The sequence below is a fragment of the Panthera pardus genome, unplaced genomic scaffold (assembly GCF_024362965.1).
Source record: "Panthera pardus isolate Hobbes unplaced genomic scaffold, ASM2436296v1 HiC_scaffold_27, whole genome shotgun sequence".
In the NCBI taxonomy this organism is placed as follows: domain Eukaryota; kingdom Metazoa; phylum Chordata; class Mammalia; order Carnivora; family Felidae; genus Panthera; species Panthera pardus.
This window is the reverse complement of record NW_026526843.1, coordinates 64,902,454-64,923,337: the sequence shown is the minus strand read 5'-3', so window position 1 is coordinate 64,923,337 and position 20,884 is coordinate 64,902,454. Positions and strand designations below refer to the sequence as shown.

The window sequence follows — 20,884 nt, the reverse complement described above, 5'->3', positions numbered from 1 at the left end:
ACTTATAGATGGGGAAAGGCAAGTCCAGAGAGGGAAAGGGACTTGTTAAAGGCTGCTCAATAATTTTTTAGCAGAATTAGCAGGTTTCTGACTTTCGTGTTAGAGCCCTTTAAAAAGGGAGCCGGTAAATCACTCTTTCTCACAGAGCGTCATTTAAAAAAAAAGTCATAATTGCCAGGTTACTTGTTAGAAACAAAGATTCTTTGATCCCATCTCAGATCTACTCAATCAGAATCTCAAAGGCCATGAGAACTTGCATTTTAACAAGTATTATAATTGTTCCAATACACACTGGTGTTGAAAAGTACTGCCCTAGACATTCTTTCTCAAAAGAATTAAAAAAAATGTCTTTGCAAGTACTTAAAAGAAGCTAAGTGGTTGTGGATCTGAAATGCTGTCAGGATCCCCATGGTAACTGAACAGTGTAGGTCCCAAGGAATAAAGATAAGGAACATTGTTGGTCAAGCACACTTAGGAAGTTGCAGTTTGTAGAACAGTCTAGTAGAGGGCAGGCTCTTCAGCAGCTTGCTAGGCATTTTTTTTACTTCCCCTTTTGGTTACAGAGACTAACTGAAGATGCACTTACTGAAGTATAATCTCTCTGCCAAGACACACAGTCTAAAATCATGGGCCTTATATATATGTAATCACTTTATTACTCCACCCCTACTTTTTTCTGGCTCTCCCACTCACCCAGTTTTGCATGCAGAATTCCCTAAGGGCTCCTGAAGACCCTGCAAGCAAACATCCCCAGCTTCACCCCATCTGCCTGGCTGAGGTCTGGGAACCCAGGCCGACTGCCGACTCAAAGGGTACGCTGGAGAGTGACAGGGAGAAAAGCCAATAGTGTTTCAGCAGGCCGTACGTCCTGTGTGGGCGGAGCAGGGACGTAGCCTGCCGAAGGGAACCTACGGAGGCCTAGGGGTGAGAAGGCTGACCCGGGTTAGGAGTTTGAAAGTGTCACGGGGAACAGTGGAGCAAGTGAGCATCGGCCCCTTCTCCCTGCTCTCCTTTATCCTTAGGGGTCGGTAGCTGTCGGCCCAGGGCCTGGTGTATGGCCATGGACTTACGGGGTTCGGACTCCGTTCCCGGTCAAAACCATCAAGTAAATTCTGTCTTTACCCCAAGCCCCGAGCCGCTGCGACCTGGCGGTCGGATCTCAGATCAAGCCGGGGGAAACAGCACTTCTGAGGCCAAGCCGACTCTCCCTACAGGGCAAGCTCATTCTAGTGAACCCGCTGAACGGGACCCTCAGGCGTACAGCACAGCCAGCCTCAACTCAGAGAGCAAAGGTGGCATTGGCAACTGTGACGCACCAGCCGGCGAATCCCTCCTAGGGAACTACGAACTCTCCCAGCAGATCGGGACGCAGCTTAAACTGCTGCCGATGAATGATCAGATCCGGGAGCTGCAGACCATCATCCGGGACAAGTGAGCCGAGATCAGAGGGGAAAGGGAAGTGGAAGGTCTCTCGAGGCGAGGGAGGAGGGGACAGGGATTGAAGTAAAAGGGCTAAGGGTTAATGTTTTTGGCCCTCGGAAACTAGTGTGTGATTAGTACCGGGCGGGGTGTCACGTGATTCGGGCCTCCTACTGCCTTCCCTAGTCCCAGGGTTTAACAGCGCTCTGAATAGGGAGGAATCCTTTTAAGAAGCCCCTGATTCCCTCTTTGTCACTTCTGAACGAGTACTAATCCTTAACCATTCCTGGCTGGTAAACGCGCCAATGCTATCAGTCCAGTACTCGCCTATAACCCAGAAATGGTTGTGACCCAAGTTTATGCTCTGCCACAAATCACCTCAGGCTCACAAATATAAATAAAGCAATTCAAAGGAAATTTCGTTGTGCTCAACAAGTTCTCTGACCGTTTACTGGTTTCTATCGCAAATAATGTCATTTTGTCTAAGGTCTTGGATTTTAGGTTTTGTTGGTCCCGTGGAAACTTATTCAACTCTTATCAGGATTGATTTTTGTAAAGTTACAGAACCTCAAATGTTTCCTGTATAGTTAATGGAGCAAAGGGAACCTAAAGGAATCTTTGGCGCCCCCTCCTAATCCCACAAACCAAGATAGTCAAGAAATTAATGTTAAAATGCTATCTTAAGGAGATCTCAAAACTCATGTTGTAAATGGGGTTTTTCAAGGGAAATATGTACCATGATTAACTACAGCTGGTTTCTATATTGGCCGTACTTTAAATGAGTAGCTACAGCATGTCAAAGCATTCATTTTTCAGTGGGTGCCTTGATCTTCAAAAATGGCTACTGAGTCAAGATACCATTCTCCAAATCAGACTATAGTAACTTTTTCTTCATACTGTTGTTAATAGGCTCCCAATTTGTTTCCCTGCCTTCAGTTTTTCTGCCTTCCATATACTTCCACACATTGCTGAACAATCTTAATATACAGCTTTGATTAGGTAACTGCCCTACTCAGCAGACTTCCTTGGCTTTTTAGAGCCTATCAAATAAAGTCCAGGATCCTGACCTTGACATTAAGTCCCCTGTTTATGGTTCCTAGGAACTATTCTGAAACATCCCTGATTCTTCTCTCCTCTGAAATTCTCTTTACTCCTCTGCATTTTCAGATCCTACCTACTCTTCAAAGTCAAACCCAGCATTAAAGTCCACCTCTGCCAAGAAACTTTCCTTTAATCATTCTTCCTTGCTGATCATTCCTGGCTTTTAAATGCAAGATTCACCTTCTCTTTTGTATATTGTTATTTGTGTATCAATCTTGTCTCACCTATTAGATTTTAAGTTCCTTGAGGGCAGAAATTGTGTCTTTTACATTTTTACATCTTTTACATTACTTTCTGACCATGCCTTGCAAATGGTAGATGCTCAATCACTAAAAGTTCTTTCTAGCTCTTAAAATTATATTTATGAAACTATACTATTTGACTGTTTTTAATGAATCAATATTGAACACTAGTATCATGTGATCTAATAGATGGAAGTAGTGATCTTAAAAAGTCGGAGGCATAGGTTTGATAGTTGTGGTAGGGGAAGCTGAAATAAAACTCAACAGTAGAACAAAGAAAATAGGATGATGATTCTTGTTTCTGTAGATAAGGAGTTAATGACCTCGAGTCTTGGACACCACTGCACTTGTAGATGGGCTTCAGGGTCTTGGTGAACCGTCTGAAATTATCTGGGAAATACTGTTCATTATGTGCATTTTTATTGGTTGTTTTTTAAATAATATCTTTATTGAGATATAATTTGCATACCATATAATACACCACTTAAATTGTACAACTGAGTGGTTTTTAAGTATGCTCATAGCTATGCAACCATCACCACAATCAATTGTAGAACATTTTCATTACTTCATTAAGGAAGCCTGTACATGTGAGCAGTCACTCCTCATTTCCCCTCAAGCCACCCAACAGCTAATCTAGATAGCCACTAATACACATTTTGTCTCTGTTAAGTTGCCTATTCTGAACATTTCATGTAAATGGAGTCATACAACATATGGTCTTTTGTGTGACTGGTTTCTTTCATTTAGCATAATGTTTTCAAGTTTCATCCACATTATATCAGTACACCATTCCTTTTTTGGCTGAATGTTATTCTACTGTATTGATATACTACATTTTATTTATCTGTTCCTCAGATGATGGATGTTTGGGTGGTTTCTACTCTTTGGCTATTATGAATAATGCTTATACTAACATTTGCATATGTGCCTTTTTTTATGGGCTGAGAATTCCTTAACTTTCATTAGATTTCGCAAAGGGGTCTTCATGACAATGTAAAGGGGAACCATTGCTATAGGAGTTGGAAAAGGCATGAAGGTCAGAATTCATATAGGACAGTATCAATACTTGATTTTACTGCATTGCTCAGAATATCGTGGCTTGTATAGTAAACCTGAGTGTAAGTGAAATCTTTTTTCTTTTGTGAGTTTGGAAAGAGACAGCTGGATCCAAAGTGATTTTAGGCAAGATGTTTAGCATCTCTGTGCTTCAACTTTACCATTTGTAAAATGAGGATGTTGGTAATACCTCATGGAGCTCCTGGGATGCCTACAACCAGATACTATCTGAACACTTGTTATAAACTGTGAAGGGCTGTGAGCATTAAAGGCATTTCATGCCTTCGTGTTTCGATTTGTACATAGTTCTAATTGCATTCATAAGAGCTGGTTTCTTGAGCTTTCAGAAGACAGTAAAAGGAATTTTAACTCCGCATAGAACTCACATTCTTATTTTCAAAAGCAACACTGAGAGATCTTAGATCCTAGATAATTTGTATAGTATGTAGAAAGACTCACTAAAATTCTTGATAACTAATTTAGGCTGGAGACAGTGTTTTAGTTTTGTTTTTGTTAATCAAATCTGTTAACAAAAATTGGCATCCCCTCACACAAATAAGACCTGTTTCATCCCCTCTAGGGGGCCAGTTTAGGGTGCCTGTGGTAAGAGAAGCTATATTTACTTAGGTTAATTTATGGAAGTTGCCATCAGTTATCAGATCCTGTTTTCCTCAGAATTTATGCTCTTCTCTGTTTTGATGTGACATCATGTATTTGCACTATGGAGCTGTCTGATAATAAAGGCGATCGGAGTACTTGATATTCCTTTATTGGTCCTTATCCTTAGTATCTATCTATTGAAGGGATTGCTTTCTGAATTTGGCATGGAGAAGTGGAGGTTGAGCCAGCAGGACTGCATGTTGTAACTATATAAAGCAGGCAAGGTTGAGAACATTAGACTGACCTAAAGTGTCTTTACTTTTTTTTTAATGTGCAGTATTTGCAATATAATATGTTGGTTTTATTATTGAATTTCAAGTAAATGGTTTTTCTCTCTGTGAGAGTGCAGTAATCTAAACATCGAAAGAGTAGATTACTCAGTCACATATGGGTCACTGGTGAACTTGAGAAGAGAAATTAGTTCTTCATTTTCAGTTTTTGTTGTTGTTGTTGGAGTGGTTTAAACCACACATCCCTCTTTCTGCCTCCTTTATATACTAAACCCAGCAAAATCTCAGCGTAATGTACTTTTCCCTTGAACATCGTTCATGACCTCATTGTTAAAGCAATGCAGTGTATAAAGGATCATTTCCCCTCCCAGTTTTGTTCTTTTGTCTCCCAAAACGTTAAAGTAAAGCTGTTTCATGAGCTGTTGAATGTTTCCTTATACTTGTCAGAAGGGCTTTGCCATGGCCTCAGCAGACAACTTGGATGAAAATTGAGCTTTCTCAGAGAATTTTATTTTAGTCTGTGAAATATCACTAAAGAAGTAGCCAAATCAGCCTTGTGACTTTATTTTTTTAGTCACCTGGAGTGGAGACAACTTCAGGATGCATGAACATCCTGTTCAGCCCTATTGTGAATGCACCCTAGTGTGATTTAGTCCTCTGACTAGGTAATGTAATGTTCTTAACCAAGGCTGTGTGTCTGAATTGCCTGGGGAATCTTTTTTTGCCCCAAATAAAAGTTTTTGGTGTCTACCCTTAAGGTGGTCTTCAATGGAACTTGAGCACCTGTAGCTTTACAAACACCACAGGTGTTGTGCCCAGTCTGGGCCACTGCCCCTGGGAGAATGGCCATTCTCCCTTGCATGGTGATTTGCCTGGCTTCTGATATGGGATATTTGTGCTAGGGATTCCACACACCAAACAGAGCCAGCCTTAGAGAGCCTGGCCTGGTGTCACCCAGAGACTGGAGGAATCTCAGGTATTTTCCCTTTAACTTATACAAAACCAAAATGCTAACCACAGAAAAAGCTATGACCTGCAAGTTGTTTAAAACATGGACATGGTTTTGGTTTTACATGTAAATTTTCTAACTGGCCTTTAGGCCAGGAGGGGAGAAGTCATCTCTTTAAACTATACATACCCCTGTTACAATATTTATTTGGCATATCCTGGTAATGGCTCACCAACTAGTTGGTAGGTACTCCAGGGATGCAGAAAGAAGATCTGGCTTGGCACAGTATCTGACACAGAAGGGATTGATATCTTGCCTGGCACAGTACCTGACACAGAAGGGAACTGATATTCAATCATTATAAAAAATAAACTTCTGAATGACTGAGGCCTGGGTTCTAAGGGAAAATGATAATTTATCTTCGTTTCTACCTGATTTTGAATGTTTACGTTAAACTCTGCTTTGAGGTGCAAGTAAATATTGACACTTTTTTTTATTTACAGTATTTTTTTATGAAGTTTATTGTCAAATTGATTTCCATACAACACCCAGTGCTCATCCCAAAAGGTGCCCTCCTCGATACCCATCACCCACCCTTCCCTCCCTCCCACCCCCCATCAACCCTCAGTTTGTTCTCAGTTTTTAAGAGTCTCTTATGCTTTGGCTCTCTCCCACTCTAACCTCTTTTTTTTTCCTTCCCCTCCCCCATGGGTTTCTGTTAAGTTCCTCAGGATCCACATAAGAGTGAAACCATAAGGTATCTGTCTTTCTCTGTATAGCTTATTTCACTTAGCATAACACTCTCCAGTTCCATCCATGTTGCTACAAAGGGCCGTATTTCATTCTTTCTCATTGCCATGTAGTACTCCATTGTGTATATAAACCACAATTTTTTATCCATTCATCAGTTGATGGACATTTAGGCTCTTTCCATAATTTGGCTATTGTTGAGAGTGCTGCTATAAACATTGGGGTACAAGTGCCCCTATGCATCAGTACTCCTCTTTCCCTTGGGTAAATTCCTAGCAGTGCTATTGCTGGGTCATAGGGTAGGTCTATTTTAATTATTTGAGGAACCTCCACACTGTTTTCCAGAGTAGCTGCACCAGTCTGCATTCCCACCAACAGTGCAAGAGGGTTCCCATTTCTCCACATCCTCTCCAGCATCTATAGTCTCTTGATTTGTTCATTTTGGCCACTCTGACTGGCGTGAGGTGATATCTGAGTGTGGTTTTGATTTGTATTCCCTGATGAGGAGCGACGTTGAACATCTTTTCATGTGCCAGTTGGCCATCCGGATGTCTTCTTTAGAGAAGTGTCTATTCATGTTTTCTGCCCATTTCTTCACTGGGTTATTTGTTTTCCGGGTGTGGAGTTTGGTGAGCTCTTTATAAATTTTGGATACTAGCCCTTTGTCCGATATGTCATTTGCAAATATCTTTTCCCATTCCTTTGGTTGCCTTTTAGTTTTGTTGGTTGTTTCCTTTGCTGTGCAGAAGTTTTCTATCTTCATAAGGTCCCAGTAATTCATTTTTGCTTTTAATTCCCTTTCCTTTGGGGATGTGTCGAGTAAGAGATTGCTACAGCTGAGGTCAGAGAGGTCTTTTCTTGCTTTCTCCTCTAGGGTTTTGATGGTTTCCTGTGTCACATTCAGGTCCTTTATCCATTTTGAGTTTATTTTTGTGAATGGTGTGAGAAAGTGGTCTACTTTCAACCTTCTGCATGTTGCTGTCCAATTCTCCCAGCACCATTTGTTAAAGAGACTGTCTTTTTTCCATTGGATATTCTTTCCTGCTTTGTCAAAGATTAGTTGGCCATACGTTTGTGGGTCTAATTCTGGGGTTTCTATTCTATTCCATTGGTCTATGTGTCTGTTTTTGTGCCAATACCATGCTGTCTTGATGATGACAGCTTTGTAGTAGAGGCTAAAGTCTGGGATTGTGATGCCTCCTGCTTTGGTCTTCTTCTTCAAAATTACTTTGGCTATTCGGGGCCTTTTGTGGTTCCATATGAATTTTAGGATGGCTTGTTCTAGCTTCGAGAAGAATGCTTGTGCAATTTTGATTGGGATTGCATTGAATGTATAGGTAGCTTTGGGTAGTATTGACATTTTGACAATATTTATTCTTCCAATCCATGAGCACGCAATGTTTTTCCATTTCTTTATATCTTCTTCAATTTCCTTCGTAAGCTTTCTATAGTTTTGAGCATACAGATCTTTTACATCTTTGGTTAGGTTTATTCCTAGGTATTTTATGCTTCTTGGTGCAATTGTGAATGGGATCAGTTTCTTTATTTGTCTTTCTGTTGCTTCATTATTAGTGTCTAAGAATGCAAGTGATTTGTGTACATTGATTTTGTATCCTGCAACTTTGCTGAATTCATGTATCAGTTCTAGCAGACTTCTGGTGGAGTCTATCGGATTTTCCATGTATAATATCATGTCATCTGCAAAAAGTGAAAGCTTAACTTCATCTTTGCCAATTTTGATGCCTTTGATTTCCTTTTGTTGTCTGATTGCTGATGCTAGAGCTTCCAACACTATGTTAAACAACAGCGGTGAGAGTGGACATCCCTGTCGTGTTCCTGATCTCAGGGAAAAAGCTCTCAGTTTTTCCCCATTGAGGATGATGTTAGCTGTGGGCTTTTCATAAATGGCTTTTATGATGTGTAAGTATATTCCTTCTATCCCGACTTTCTCAAGGGTTTTTATTAAGAAAGGTTGCTGAATTTTGTCAAAGGCCTTTTCTGCATCGATTGACAGGATCATATGGTTCTTATCTTTTCTTTATTTAATGTGATGTATCACATTGTTGGATTTGCGAATGTTGAACCAGTCCTGCATCCCAGGAATGAATCCCACTTGAGCATGGTGAATAATTCCTTTTATATGCTGTTGAATTCAATTTGCTAGTATCTTATTGAGAATTTTTGCATCCATATTCATCAGGGATATTGGCCTGTATTTCTCTTTCTTTACTGGGTCTCTGTCTGGTTTAGGAATCAAAGGAATTCTGGCTTCATAGAATGATTCTGGAAGTTTTCCTTCTCTTTCTATTTTTTGGAATAACTTGAGAAGGATAGGTATTATCTCTGCTTTAAACGTCTGGTAGAACTCCCCCGGGAAGCCATCTGGTCCTGGACTCTTATTTGTTGGGAGATTTTTGATAACCGATTCAATTTCTTTGCTGGTTCTGGGTCTGTTCAAGCTTTCTATTTCCTCCTGATTGAGTTTTGGAAGCGTGTGGGTGTTTACGAATTTGTCAATTTCTTCCAGGTTGTCCAATTTGTTGACATATAATTTTTCATATAAATTCCTGATAATTGCTTGTATTTCTGAGGGATTGGTTGTAATAATTTCATTTTCATTCATGATTTTATCTATTTGGGTCATCTCCCTTTTATTTTTGAGAAGCCTGGCTAGAGGTTTATCCATTTTGTTTATTTTTTCAAAAAACCAACTCTTGGTTTCGTTGATCTGCTCTACAGTTTTTTTAGATTCTATATTGTTTATTTCTGTTCTGATCTTTATTATTTCTCTTCTTCTGCTGGGTTTAGGCTGCCTTTGCTGTTCTGCTTCTATTTCCTTTAGGTGTGCTGTTAGATTTTGTATTTGGGATTTTTCTTGTTTCTTGAGATAGGCCTGGATTGCAATGTATTTTCCTCTCAGGACTGCCTTCGCTGCATCCCAAAGCGTTTGGATTGTTGTCTTTTCATTTTCATTTGTTTCCATATATTTCTTAATTTCTTCTCTAATTGCCTGGTTGACCCATTCATTCTTTAATAGGGTGTTCTTTAACCTCCATGTTTTTGGAGGTTTTCCAGACTTTTTCCTGTGGTTGATTTCAGGCTTCATAGCATTGTGGTCTGAAAGTATGCATGGTATGATTTCAATTCTTGTATACTTATGAAGGGCTATTTTGTGACCCAGAATGTGATCTATCTTGGAGAATGTTCCATGTGCACTCAAGAAGAAAGTATATTCTGTTGCTTTGGGATGCAGAGTTGTAAATATATCTGTCAAGTCCATCTGATCCAATGTATCATTCAGGGCCCTTGTTTCTTTATTGACCGTGTGTCTAGATGATCTATCCATTTCTGTAAGTGGAGTGTTAAAGTCCCCTGCAATTACCACATTCTCATCAATAAGGTTGCTTATGTTTTGAGTAATTGTTTTATATATTTGGGGGCTCCTGTATTCAGTGCATAGATATTTATAATTGTTAACTCTTCCTGATGGATAGACCCTGTGATTATTATATAATGTCCTTCTTCATCTCTTGTTCCAGCCTTTAATTTAAAGTCTAGTTTGTCTGATATAAGTATGGCTACTCCAGCTTTCTTTTGACTTCCAGTGGCATGATAAATAGTTCTCCATCCCCTCACTCTCAATCTGAAGGTGTCCTCAGGTCTAAAATCAGTCTCTTGTAGACAGCAAATAGATGGGTCTTGTTTTTTTTATCCATTCTGATACCCTATGTCTTTTGGTTGGCGCATTTAGTCCATTTACATTCAGTGTTGTTATAGAAAGATATGGATTTAGAGTCATTGTGATGTCCCTAGGTTTCATGCTTGTAGCGATGTCTCTGGTACTTCGTCTCCCAGGATCCCCCTTAGGATCTCTTGTAGGGCTGGTTTAGTGGTGACGAATTCCTTCAGTTTTTGTTTGTTTGGGAAGACCTTTATCTCTCCTTCTATTCTAAATGACAGACTTGCTGGATAAAGGATTCTCGGCTGCATATTTTTTCTGTTCATCACATTGAAGATCTCCTGGCATTCCTTTGTGGCCCGCCAAGTTTCAGTAGAGAGATCGGTCACGAGTCTTATAGGTCTCCCTTATATGTTAGAGCATTTGTATCTCTAGCTGCTTTCAGAATTTTGTCTTTATCCTTGTATTTTGCCAGTTTCACTATGATATGTCATGCAGAAGATCAATTCAAGTTACGTCTGAAGGGAGTTCTCTGTGTCCCTTGGATTTCAATGTCTTTTTCCTTTCCCAGATCTGGGAAGTTCTCAGCTATTATTTCTTCAAGTACCCCTTCAGCACCTTACCTCTCTCTTCCTCCTCTGGAATACCAATTATGCGTAGATTATTTCTCTTTAGTGCATCACCTAGTTCTCTAATTTTCCCCTCATACTCCTGGATTTTTTTATCTCTCTTTTTCTCAGCTTCTTCTTTTTCCATAATATTATCTTCTAGTTCACCTGTTCTCTCCTCTCTGTTTTATTTATTTAAAAAAAAATTTTTTTTAACGTTTATTTATTTTTGAGACAGAGACAGAGACAGATCATGAACGGGGGAGGTTCAGAGAGAGAGGGAGACACAGAATCTGAAACAGGCTCCAGGCTCTGAGCTGTCAGCACAGAGCCTGACGTGGGGCTCGAACTCACAGACCGTGAGATCATGACGTGAGCTGAAGTCGGACGCTTAACCGACGGAGCCACCCAGGCGCCCCTCCTCTCCATTTTAAACCCGAGCCGTAGTTGTCTCCATTTTATTTTGCAGTTCATTGATAGCATTTTTTTAGCTGCTCCTGCCTGTTCCTTAGTCCCTTGATCTCTGTAGCAAGAGATTCTCTGCTGTCCTTTATACTGTTCTCAAGCCCAGTGATTAATTTATGACTATTATTCTAAATTCAGTTTCTGTTATATTGTTTAAATCATTTTTGATCAGTTCGTTAGCTGTCGTTATTTCCTGGTCGTTTTTCTGTGGGGAATTCTTCCGTTTTCTCATTTTGGATAGTCTCTGGAGTGGTGTGGGACTGCGGGGCACTTCCCCCGTGCTGTCTTGAATAACTTGCACTGGTGGGCGGGGCCGCAGTCAGACCTGATGTCTGCCGCCAGCCCACCGCTGGGGCCACCGTCAGACTGGTGTGTGCCTTCTCTCCCCCTCTCCTAGGTGCGGGATTCACTGTGGGGTGGTGTGGGCCGTCTGGGCTACTTGCACACTGCCAGGCTTGTGGTGCTGGGGATCTGGTGTATTAGCTGTGATGGATCGGCAAGGTGCACATGGGCGGGAGGGTCAGGCTCAGCTCGGTTTTCCTTTGGAGATCCGCTTTGGAAGGGGCCCTGCGGCAGCGGGAGGGAGTCAGACCCTCCGGAGGGATGGATCCGCAGAAGCACAGTTTTGGGTGTTTGCGCGGTGCAAGCAAGTTCCCTGGCAGGAACTGGTTCCCTTTGGGATTTTGGCTGGGGGATGGGCGAGGGAGATGGCGCTGGCGAGTGCCTTCGTTCGCCACCAAGCTGAGCTCTGTCGTCCAGGGCTCAACAACTCTCCCTCCCGTTGTCCTCCAGCCCTCCCGTTCTCCCAGCAGAGCTGTTAGCTTATAACCTTCCAGATGTCAAGTCCCTCTTGCTGTCGGAATACACTCCATCTGGCCCCTCTGCTTTTGCAAGCCAGACTCAGGGGCTCTGCTTGTCGGGTGGGCCGCCCCTCTGCCCCGGCTCCCTCCTGCCAGTCCGTGGAGTGCGCACTGCCTCTCCGCCCTTCCTACCCTCTTCCATGGGCCTCTAGTCTGCCCTTGGCTCTGGAGACTCCATTCTGCTAGTCTTCTGGCGGTTTTCTGGGTTATTTAGGCAGGTGTAGGTGGAATCTAAGTGATCAGCAGGATGCGCGGTGAGCCCAGCCTCCTCCTACACCGCCATCTTCCCAGGATCCCCCTGACATTTAATAGTTTTTAAAGAAGGTGTTATAGAGGGTCACCTGGGTGTCTCAGTTGGTTAAGCGTCAGACTTTGGCTCCAGTCATGATCTCACAGTTCGTGAGTTCAAGCCCCAGGTCAGGCTCTTTGCTGACAGCTCAGAGCCTGGAGCCTGCTTCAGATTCTGTCTCTCCTTCTCTCTCTGCTCCTCCCCTGCTCGTGCTCTGTCTCTCTCTTTCTCTCAAAAATAAATAAGCATTAAAAGAAATGAAAGGTGCTATAGAGCTGTGGCCTTGCTGACTTGTACCTGGCAGGTAGTAAAAGCAATATATATATTTTTAACTTTTCACATCAGATTAGTTTTGCTTCAAGTATTTCACTCATTTTTTTTTGTTATGAGGCTGAGGGAAGGAGGAAGAAAATATTTACAAAACATCTGCATACCATGACAGGCTTTGGAATTATTCTTTATTTTAGTGATCACATAATAACAAAATAGCTATGGATGTAGAGTTTATGTTTTCAGAGCTTTCACTAAACCTTAACTCTAAGTAAAACATTTCTTTGGTTTAAACCTGCCAGAAAAGCTATTATCTTCGACTTACCTTTAACCTGTTGCCTAACAATCAATATCAAAAACAAAAACATAATAGAGCTGAATTTGAGTCTGTTTAGTTCTTTGTAACTTAGGTTACAAGGTAAAATACAGGACCCCCAGTTAAATTTGAATTCAGATAAACAATGAACTTTTTTTCGTATATCCTAAACATCGCATGGGATATACTTCTGAAATAAATATTTTTCCTGTATTTTTATTTGCTAAATCTGTAAACCCTATGCTAATCCTAAATTCTCCCACCCCAAATGCTGAAAATAGTCCTTGTTTTTTAAATGACACCTAAATCAGTTCTACTGGGATTTGATTTAAATTGCACTGTTTTAAGTTATGGTTCTGAAGTTTTGATTTCATAAGTTTTGAAAAGGGTATATTGTTGTATGCAATTAACCTTTTTACATGCCACTTTATAATAGTGGCTTCTCCCTCTTCAGGACTATTTTAATGATGTTTTATTTGCCTACCAGACTCTATTTCATTGTTTGCATTGTATGTCCATACCAGTCTGATTTGCAGGGAGAGAAATATCATTAAAATACAGCTAAAAACTGACCTTTACAAAACATTCCCTTATTAGAGCAAAATATAAATAATGACTTTACTCAGGGATTTGGAATTGGGGAGATTCAGGCTGGGAAGTATCTTGAAGTATTTCATTTCTATAAGCCTCACTATTTCATCACTAAAGTGGAAGTAATAAAATTTACCTCTTAAGGTTATTTGAGGAGTAGATTAGATAGTGAGCCAAAAGTGTTTAATACTTGGCACCAAGGAAGCTCTTAATAAATTGTGACCTGTGGGAAAGAAGGGAGTAATATATGTATAATATTAGGTACCTGTTGTAACTTTCAGACCTTTTTAGAAAAGCTTTATAAGTAAATATTTGTACACTTAGTGTGTGTGAGTGTATGTGTGGTTGTTAAAATGGTTTTTGTTAAAAAAATGTGGAGGCTGTCAAGTTTATTCTGAGTAGAGAGAAGTGGCAGAGAATCATCAAATGGCAATTTCTGCTGTAGAAATTGAAGTTGTAATTGTCCCAGGGGAGGACATCTTCCAACATCCTAGAGGATCCCTGTAGTAATAGTAGTAGTAGTAGTAGTAAGTCCTAGAAGGAATAGGGGAGATGATCTCTTGGGGTTCTTGAGCAAATGGCTAAGAAAGTATTCTTGAGACATCTTTGGTACAAAAAGGTTATTTTAGTAAAGCACGGGGGAAGGACTTGTGGGCAGAAAGAGCTGCACTGGGGTTGTGAGGAGTGACTGATTATATATTTTTAAGATTGTGGAGGGAAGGAAATAGAGGTAAATTAAGTTTCTAGGAAATTTGGAAGCAAGGCTTTCAGGACTTGAGGGGCTAGTTATTGTTAATATAAGGTTAGTTTTAGTCTTTAATAAAACAAAAACATTAAGGAAGTAAAGCAGCCATGAGTTGCTTGAGGAAGGTCACACTCTGCATGTTCCAGGTGTCTATCACGGCTGCAAGCTATAAGGAGATTTGATCTACATTTCTCTTGCCTTTGTTTTCCTCATCAATCTCTACTTGAAGTCTTAATTTTTCAATATTATAAAAACTTTACTCTCTTATAGTTCTGTCTTGTGGATGATAAGTAAATAAAGTTCAGTGAGATTCAAGTTTTATCTTGGTTTGTGTTTGCTATGAGACATACATGTTTTTAAATATACATAATTGCTGAATCCTCTGTGTAAATTTTAAAGTGCTTTCCAAGTTCTTAAGTAGGGAAGAGTCAGGTTTACCAAGTACACATTAAAATGAGGATTTGACGGGCACCTGGGTGGCTCAGTTGATTAAATGACCTGACTCTTGATTTTGGCTCAGGTTGTGATCTTGTGGTCATGAGATGAAGCCCTGCATTGGGCTCCGCACAGAGCATGGCACCTGCTTGGGATTCTCCCTCTCTCTCTCTTTGCCCCTCTCCCATTCATATTCTCTCCCCCACCCTCGCAAAAATAAACAAACATTTAAAAATATAAAATGAAGATTTGACTTCCTGTATGATTCTCATTCTTTTGTTGTTTCATTGCGAAGGTAATTTTTTTAAATGGCTGCCTTTGGCTTTTATGTCGTTGATACAGATGTATGTGTGACACGTGTTGGGGGGGTGTCAAAAAATGTATTTTCAGATCTGATTAGGTCTGCATTGTTAATCCTGTATGGGGTTTGTAAAATTTAAAAAATGCTCAGTTTGACACTAATTAGATTTCCATGTTCTGAAGCAATCCTAAAATTTGTATGGAACCACAAAAGACCCTGAATAGCCAAAGTAATTTTGAAGAAGAAGACCAAAGCAGGAGGCATCATAATCCCAGACTTTAGCCTCTACTACAAAGCTGTAATCATCAAGACAGCATGGTATTGGCACAAAAACTGACACATAGACCAATGGAATAGAATATAAACCCCCGAACTAGACCCACAAAAGTATGGCCAACTAATCTTTAACAAAGCAGGAAAGAATATCCAATGGAAAAAAGTATGGCCAACTAATCTTTGACAAAGCAGGAAAGAATATCCAATGGAAAAAAGACAGTCTCTTTAACAAATGGTGCTGGGAGAACTGGACAGCAACATGCAGAAGAATGAAACTAGACCACTTTCTTATACCGTTCATGAAAACAAACTCAAAATGGATAAAGAACCTGAATGTGAGACAGGAATCCATCAAAACCCTAGAGGAGAAAGCAGGAAAAAAACTCTCTGACCTCAGCCGCAGCAATTTCTTACTTGACACATCCCTTAAGGCAAGGGAATTAAGAGCAAAAATGAACTATTGGGTTCTCATGAAGATAAAAAGCTTCTGCACTGGTGCAGCCTCTCTGGAAAACAGTGTGGAAGTTCCTCAAAAAATTAAAACTAGATCTACCCTATGACCCAGCAATAGCACTGCTAGGAATTTACCCAAGGGATACAGGAGTGCTGATGCATAGGGGCACTTGTACCCCAATGTTTATAGCAGCACTTTCAACAATAGCCAAATTATGGAAAGAGCCTAAATATCCATCAACTGATGAATGGATAAAGAACTTGTGGTTTATATACACAATGGAATACTACGTGGCAATGAGAAAGAATGAAATATGGCCTTTTGTAGCAATGTGGATAGAACTGGAAAGTGTGATGCTAAGTGAAATAAGTCATACAGAGAAAGACAGATACCATATGTTTTCACTGTTATGTGGATCCTGAGAAACGTAACAGAAGACCATGGGGGAGGGGAAGGGAAAAAAAAGAGGTTAGAGAGGGAGGGAGTCAAAACATAAGAGACACTTAAAATCTGAGAACAAACTGAGGGTTGATGGGGGGTGGGAGGGAGAGGTGGGTGGGTGGTAGGTATTGAGGAGGGCACCTGTTGGGATGAGCACTGGGTGTTGTATGGAAACCAATTTGACAATAAATTTCATATTAAAAAAAAAAGATTTCCATATTCTGAATTAAGAGTATCTGGATATCACTATTTAAATATTTGATATTTGATCATTTGGCTCTATTTTAGAATATTCCAGGAATGTGTGTCAGTGTTTATTGCTGTGTGATAATTTTGCATTAGATTTTATTTGGGACTGTTGTTAGATGGAACATGATTAGATAGAAGATAGAGCTTGGGTGGCTCAGTTGGTTAAACATCTGACTTTGACTTAGGTCATTATCTCATAGTTTTTGAGTTCGAACTCCACATTGGGCTCTCTGCTGTCAGCACAGAGCCTGCTTCAGATCCTCTATCTCCCTCTCTCTTTGCCCCTCCCCTGCTCACTTCCTCTCTCTTTCAAAAATAAACATTAAAAAGGAAGGCGATTAAAATGTCTTTCAAAAATTTGTTTCTAGTAAGAGAGACTTTTTTTAAAGAATGATTTTGAGGGGTGTCTGGGTGGGTCAGTCAGTTAAGTGTCCGACTCTTGGTTTTGCTCAGGTCATGATCTTGTGGTTTTGGGAATTCAAGCCTGGCATTGGGCTCTGTGCTGGCAGCGTGGAGCCTGCTTGGGATTCTCTGTCTCCCTCTCACTCTGCCCCTCTTCCACTCATACTGTCTCTGTCTCTCTCAAAATAAGTAAATAAACTTAAAAAATTAAAAAAATGATTTTGATACAAGTGAATAGAATTATAATTTGAAACAAAGTGTATAGAGTGAAGAAGACCTGGGTTTACATTAAAACTCCTTTATTAACAAACACTTTAGTGCAGCATTGGACATAAAGTAGGGGCTCAGATTATGTCTAACTTGCTGTACAACAAGTATGTATCTGTTTTATGAAACTCTAATGTTAACAGTGTTAGGGACTTAGATGTGAATATTGAAGACTACTGTGGTTTTTAAAAAATGCAATCAACTTACTGTATTCTAGCCAAAGTTTAATTTCTAAATTGATTTAAAGTACACAGTATGGGTCTTGAACAGTATGGGTCTAAAACAGGAAATATGTTAGTAATTACTGTTTGTAGTGAGATGACTTACGGCAGTGAATGCTTTAATTGGGAGTCAAATAGCTATCAAGAGATGACAGTTCTCCTAGCGTGTACTTTTTGGAATGTAGAGAAGGATATTATTACAGAAAATTTATCAGTTGAAGCTGATATTTGGGGGGAGAGTATGAAAGATGTTAAAATGTCTGATTTTAGAGTAAAATACGTAAAACCTTGGATGGTGAGTAACTTGTTCTGTGAGTGTTCCACAAGATGAGCAAACATTTCTCATAAATTTTAACTTGATAAACAAGTGATGTCTTGCAACACAAGTAGTATGTGATGCCAGGTGTCACATGATCACAACTGAGCCAATGGTTCTTGAAATTCAGTTTGATATACAACTGCTTTGGATTACAGAATGTTTCTGGAATGAATTATGCTTGCAAACCAAGGTTTTACTGTAATGGATTTGGGTGACTCTGATCACTTAACCAAATATAACTTTTCTATGTAATAAATTTCTGTGTAACTGTTCAGAAATTAAAAACAAATATTTCAGATGTGTTCCCAAGATATATTACTTAATACTTCTTTTAAGACAAACCAGATTTTTCTTCCCTATTGAAAAACTGTGTTCTGGCTGCCTAGATTGTATGTTTGTATATGTCTAGTAAACAGAAAGTAGTCTTCAGTTATTTTTTTGTAGTTCACTAACTTTTACTTCCTTGACGAGCATATTGTGAAGATTGATTCCAGAAATCAAAGATGCTACCGTAATAGTGTGGTTTTATTTGAAAACCACAGTACATGAAATAGTCTGTTTTATTTATTTATTTAATTTATTTTTTAAATTTGAGTATTGTTGACACACAATGTTACATTAATTTCAGGTGTACAACATAGTGATTCCACAAGTTTATATGTTATGCCATGTTCACCACAAGTGTAGCTACCATCTGTCACCATACAGTGCCATTACAGTATCATGGACTATATTTCTTATGCTGTGCCTTCTATTTGCAGGACTCATTCATTCCATAACAGAAAGCTTGTATCTCCCACTTGTCTTCACACATTTTGCCCATATCCCTATCCCCCTCCCCTCTGGCAACTATCAGTTTGTTCTTTAAATACAGCCTGTTTTAAATGGGCTCTGTGTGTGTGTGTGTGTGTGTGTGTGTGTGTGTGTAGGTGTGTGTGGATAGTTTTCTGAGTTTAGGGAATATTTATATGTAAAGGATACAGACCTGTATTCTTGCCATTGCTCAGTTTTGGTTCATATTTTAGAGAATTATTATATGATAATATAATATGATAGAACTGTAATATGATAGAACTGTGGTTACTCTAAGAAACCAAATGTCATTTGTGTCAGGGATGTTTCATTTCTTTTTCCTGTCAGAGAAAGTAAATGCAGCTTGGGAAAAAAAGAGGTAGTGGTTAATGGTATACCAAGATAATATATGCTTGCATATGCCATTTTGATGCTGTGTTGGGGGAATATTTTAGGTATGCTGTGGATAGGCAGATGGGGATTTTTAAGTACATAAAGTGTAAATCAGTCTGTTGAGTCAGATCATTTAACTTATATGGGGCAGACCAATACTAGAATTTTACATACAGAAAAAAAATGTCAGCCTTTTAATATTCCCCTTTTGGTTGGTCAGGTGGTCAGGTGCAACCCTAGATTATTGTTAATTGGGCACCTCAGGATATAAAAGTGTTGACCAGAAGGGAATGTACAGGAAAATGGCAGAAAGATCTAGGGAATAAAGTATTTGATTGAGAAAACAGGTAAAAGGAACAAATTATCAATAATTTTAGAAAGAGGTCTTAGAAATTAGGTTATGCATTCTTGAAAACAATGGTAACATTAGAAGATTTGTTTGTATCAATTAGCATTCCAAAATGGAATTAGAGAAAAAGTAGATGGGTTACTTATCTTGGTTACCTGGGTTTAAAAATTTTTTAATGTTTATTCATTTTTTGATAGAGACAGAGTGCGAGTGGGAAAGGGGGAGGGGTAGAGAGAGAAGGAGGACACGGAATCTGAGGCAGGCTCTGGGCTCTGAGCTGTCAGCACAGAGCCTGATGTGGGGCTCGAACCCACGAACCGTGAGATCATGACCTGAGCCGAAGTTGGCCTCTAAACCAACTGATCTACTTAGGCCCCCCATTACCTGGGTTTTAGTTCAAGGTGAATGGAGGGGGAGAATGGGAAGAATCTGGTTTTCATACTGTGAAGTTTTTCTCTTAACTTGAGCTGTGGGCTTGCTGCCATCTTGCAGGGGGAGCTTCATTCATCTCCTGGTTGAATAATATATACTTGGGCAGCTCAGTGGGAGAATGCATGATCTTTTCAATTCCTGTCTCTAATGTTGATATCAAGTAAGCATTTTCAACAGTATTTATTGAATCATTCCATTTAGGTTCCTGTATGCAAGTGAAAAATATCTTGCCTCAGAAATAGTTTGTACATGTAAGCTTTTAGGCTTTTAGTATGTAATAGGTTTTAATATCAGTGTTACTATATGTGTTAAGTAATATTTTACTTTAAAGCTCTATTCTGGACTAAAACTTTTACTACTTTCTTTCTAGGACAGCCACTAGAGGGGACTTCATGTTTTCTGCAGATCGTTTGGTAGGTAGAGGCTCTCCATTTTTGTTTCATTGTTCCTAGTGATATAATCATAGTAAGGCCAAGGGCTTTTTTGTTCTACAGCATTCTGAGGGGTGAGAGAGTTTGTGCCAAGTAAACATCATCCTGGTAAACTTCTGAAGTATTTTGTCTCTACTCTTTCATTAAAGCTGTACCTCAATCCATTTCACCTCAGAGTATTGCCCATGAACTTGTTCTCTGTAATTCTGAGGTACTTCTACCTCTCAAAGGGGATCTTGGTAACCTGATCTTTAGTAACCCCTAAATGTCTCATCTTAGAACAGTGAAGTGAAGTACATGAAAAGAAAACCAAAGATGTAGGGAGACCTAGTAGTTACTTTTGTGGTATTCATTTAATACAGAAAAACTAATACCTCTCTTGTAGTTTACATGGGGAGTTATTTATTTTGTCCTTTCTGTACTATCTTTACATGTGAAATACTGAGTTGGACTGTGTATGCTTTCCTCAGAGACTTCCTGTTAAGGATTGGCCACGCCCAATTCAGTTTAGCTAGTGTGCTCTGAAAGGATCTCAGGCCAAGTTGGGTTGTCTTCAGATGAAGCATTGCATTTCCTTCTTGTATTTACATCTAAGTGTGCTTAGTGCTTGGAATAAGCACACATTTTCTGCTGTGGTTATTAGTATTCATACTCATGAAATACATACTGAACTCAAGTCAGGCACTGGGCTAGGCTGTGTTGCAGGGGGAGAAGATACAGCAGTAAAGAATACAGACATTGTCCCCGATCTAATGGAGTTTACATTCTAAATACTGTTGTCAGTATTTAGTTTGGGAAAGAAAGAAAAGTGGTTTATTAACCTCACAGGTATAATCAGTGTACAAAAGACAGATTATTAAAGGGAATGTGAGGAGGGAAGAAAGGCACG

General features: G+C 39.6%; 1 protein-coding gene across 6 annotated transcripts in view; it reads left to right on the top strand.

Annotated features, from left to right (window-relative positions):
* Positions 1-890: 890 nt before the first annotated feature.
* Positions 891-20,884, top strand: part of UPRT (uracil phosphoribosyltransferase homolog) — a 210,015-nt gene continuing 190,021 nt past the window's right edge. For 3 of the 6 annotated variants that reach the window (XR_008418216.1, XR_008418217.1, XR_008418215.1), the window contains exons 1-2: positions 892-1,431; positions 19,935-19,977. Coding sequence is in view for 3 of the 6 variants with exons in the window: in XM_053891481.1 (XP_053747456.1) it covers positions 1,055-1,431; positions 19,935-19,977 (420 nt within the window). In the remaining 3 variants the exon portion in view is untranslated. Of the gene's footprint in view, positions 1,432-19,934; positions 19,978-20,884 lie in introns of all 6 variants that reach the window. The other 3 variants (XM_053891481.1, XM_019438188.2, XM_019438187.2) reach the window with 2 other exon arrangements.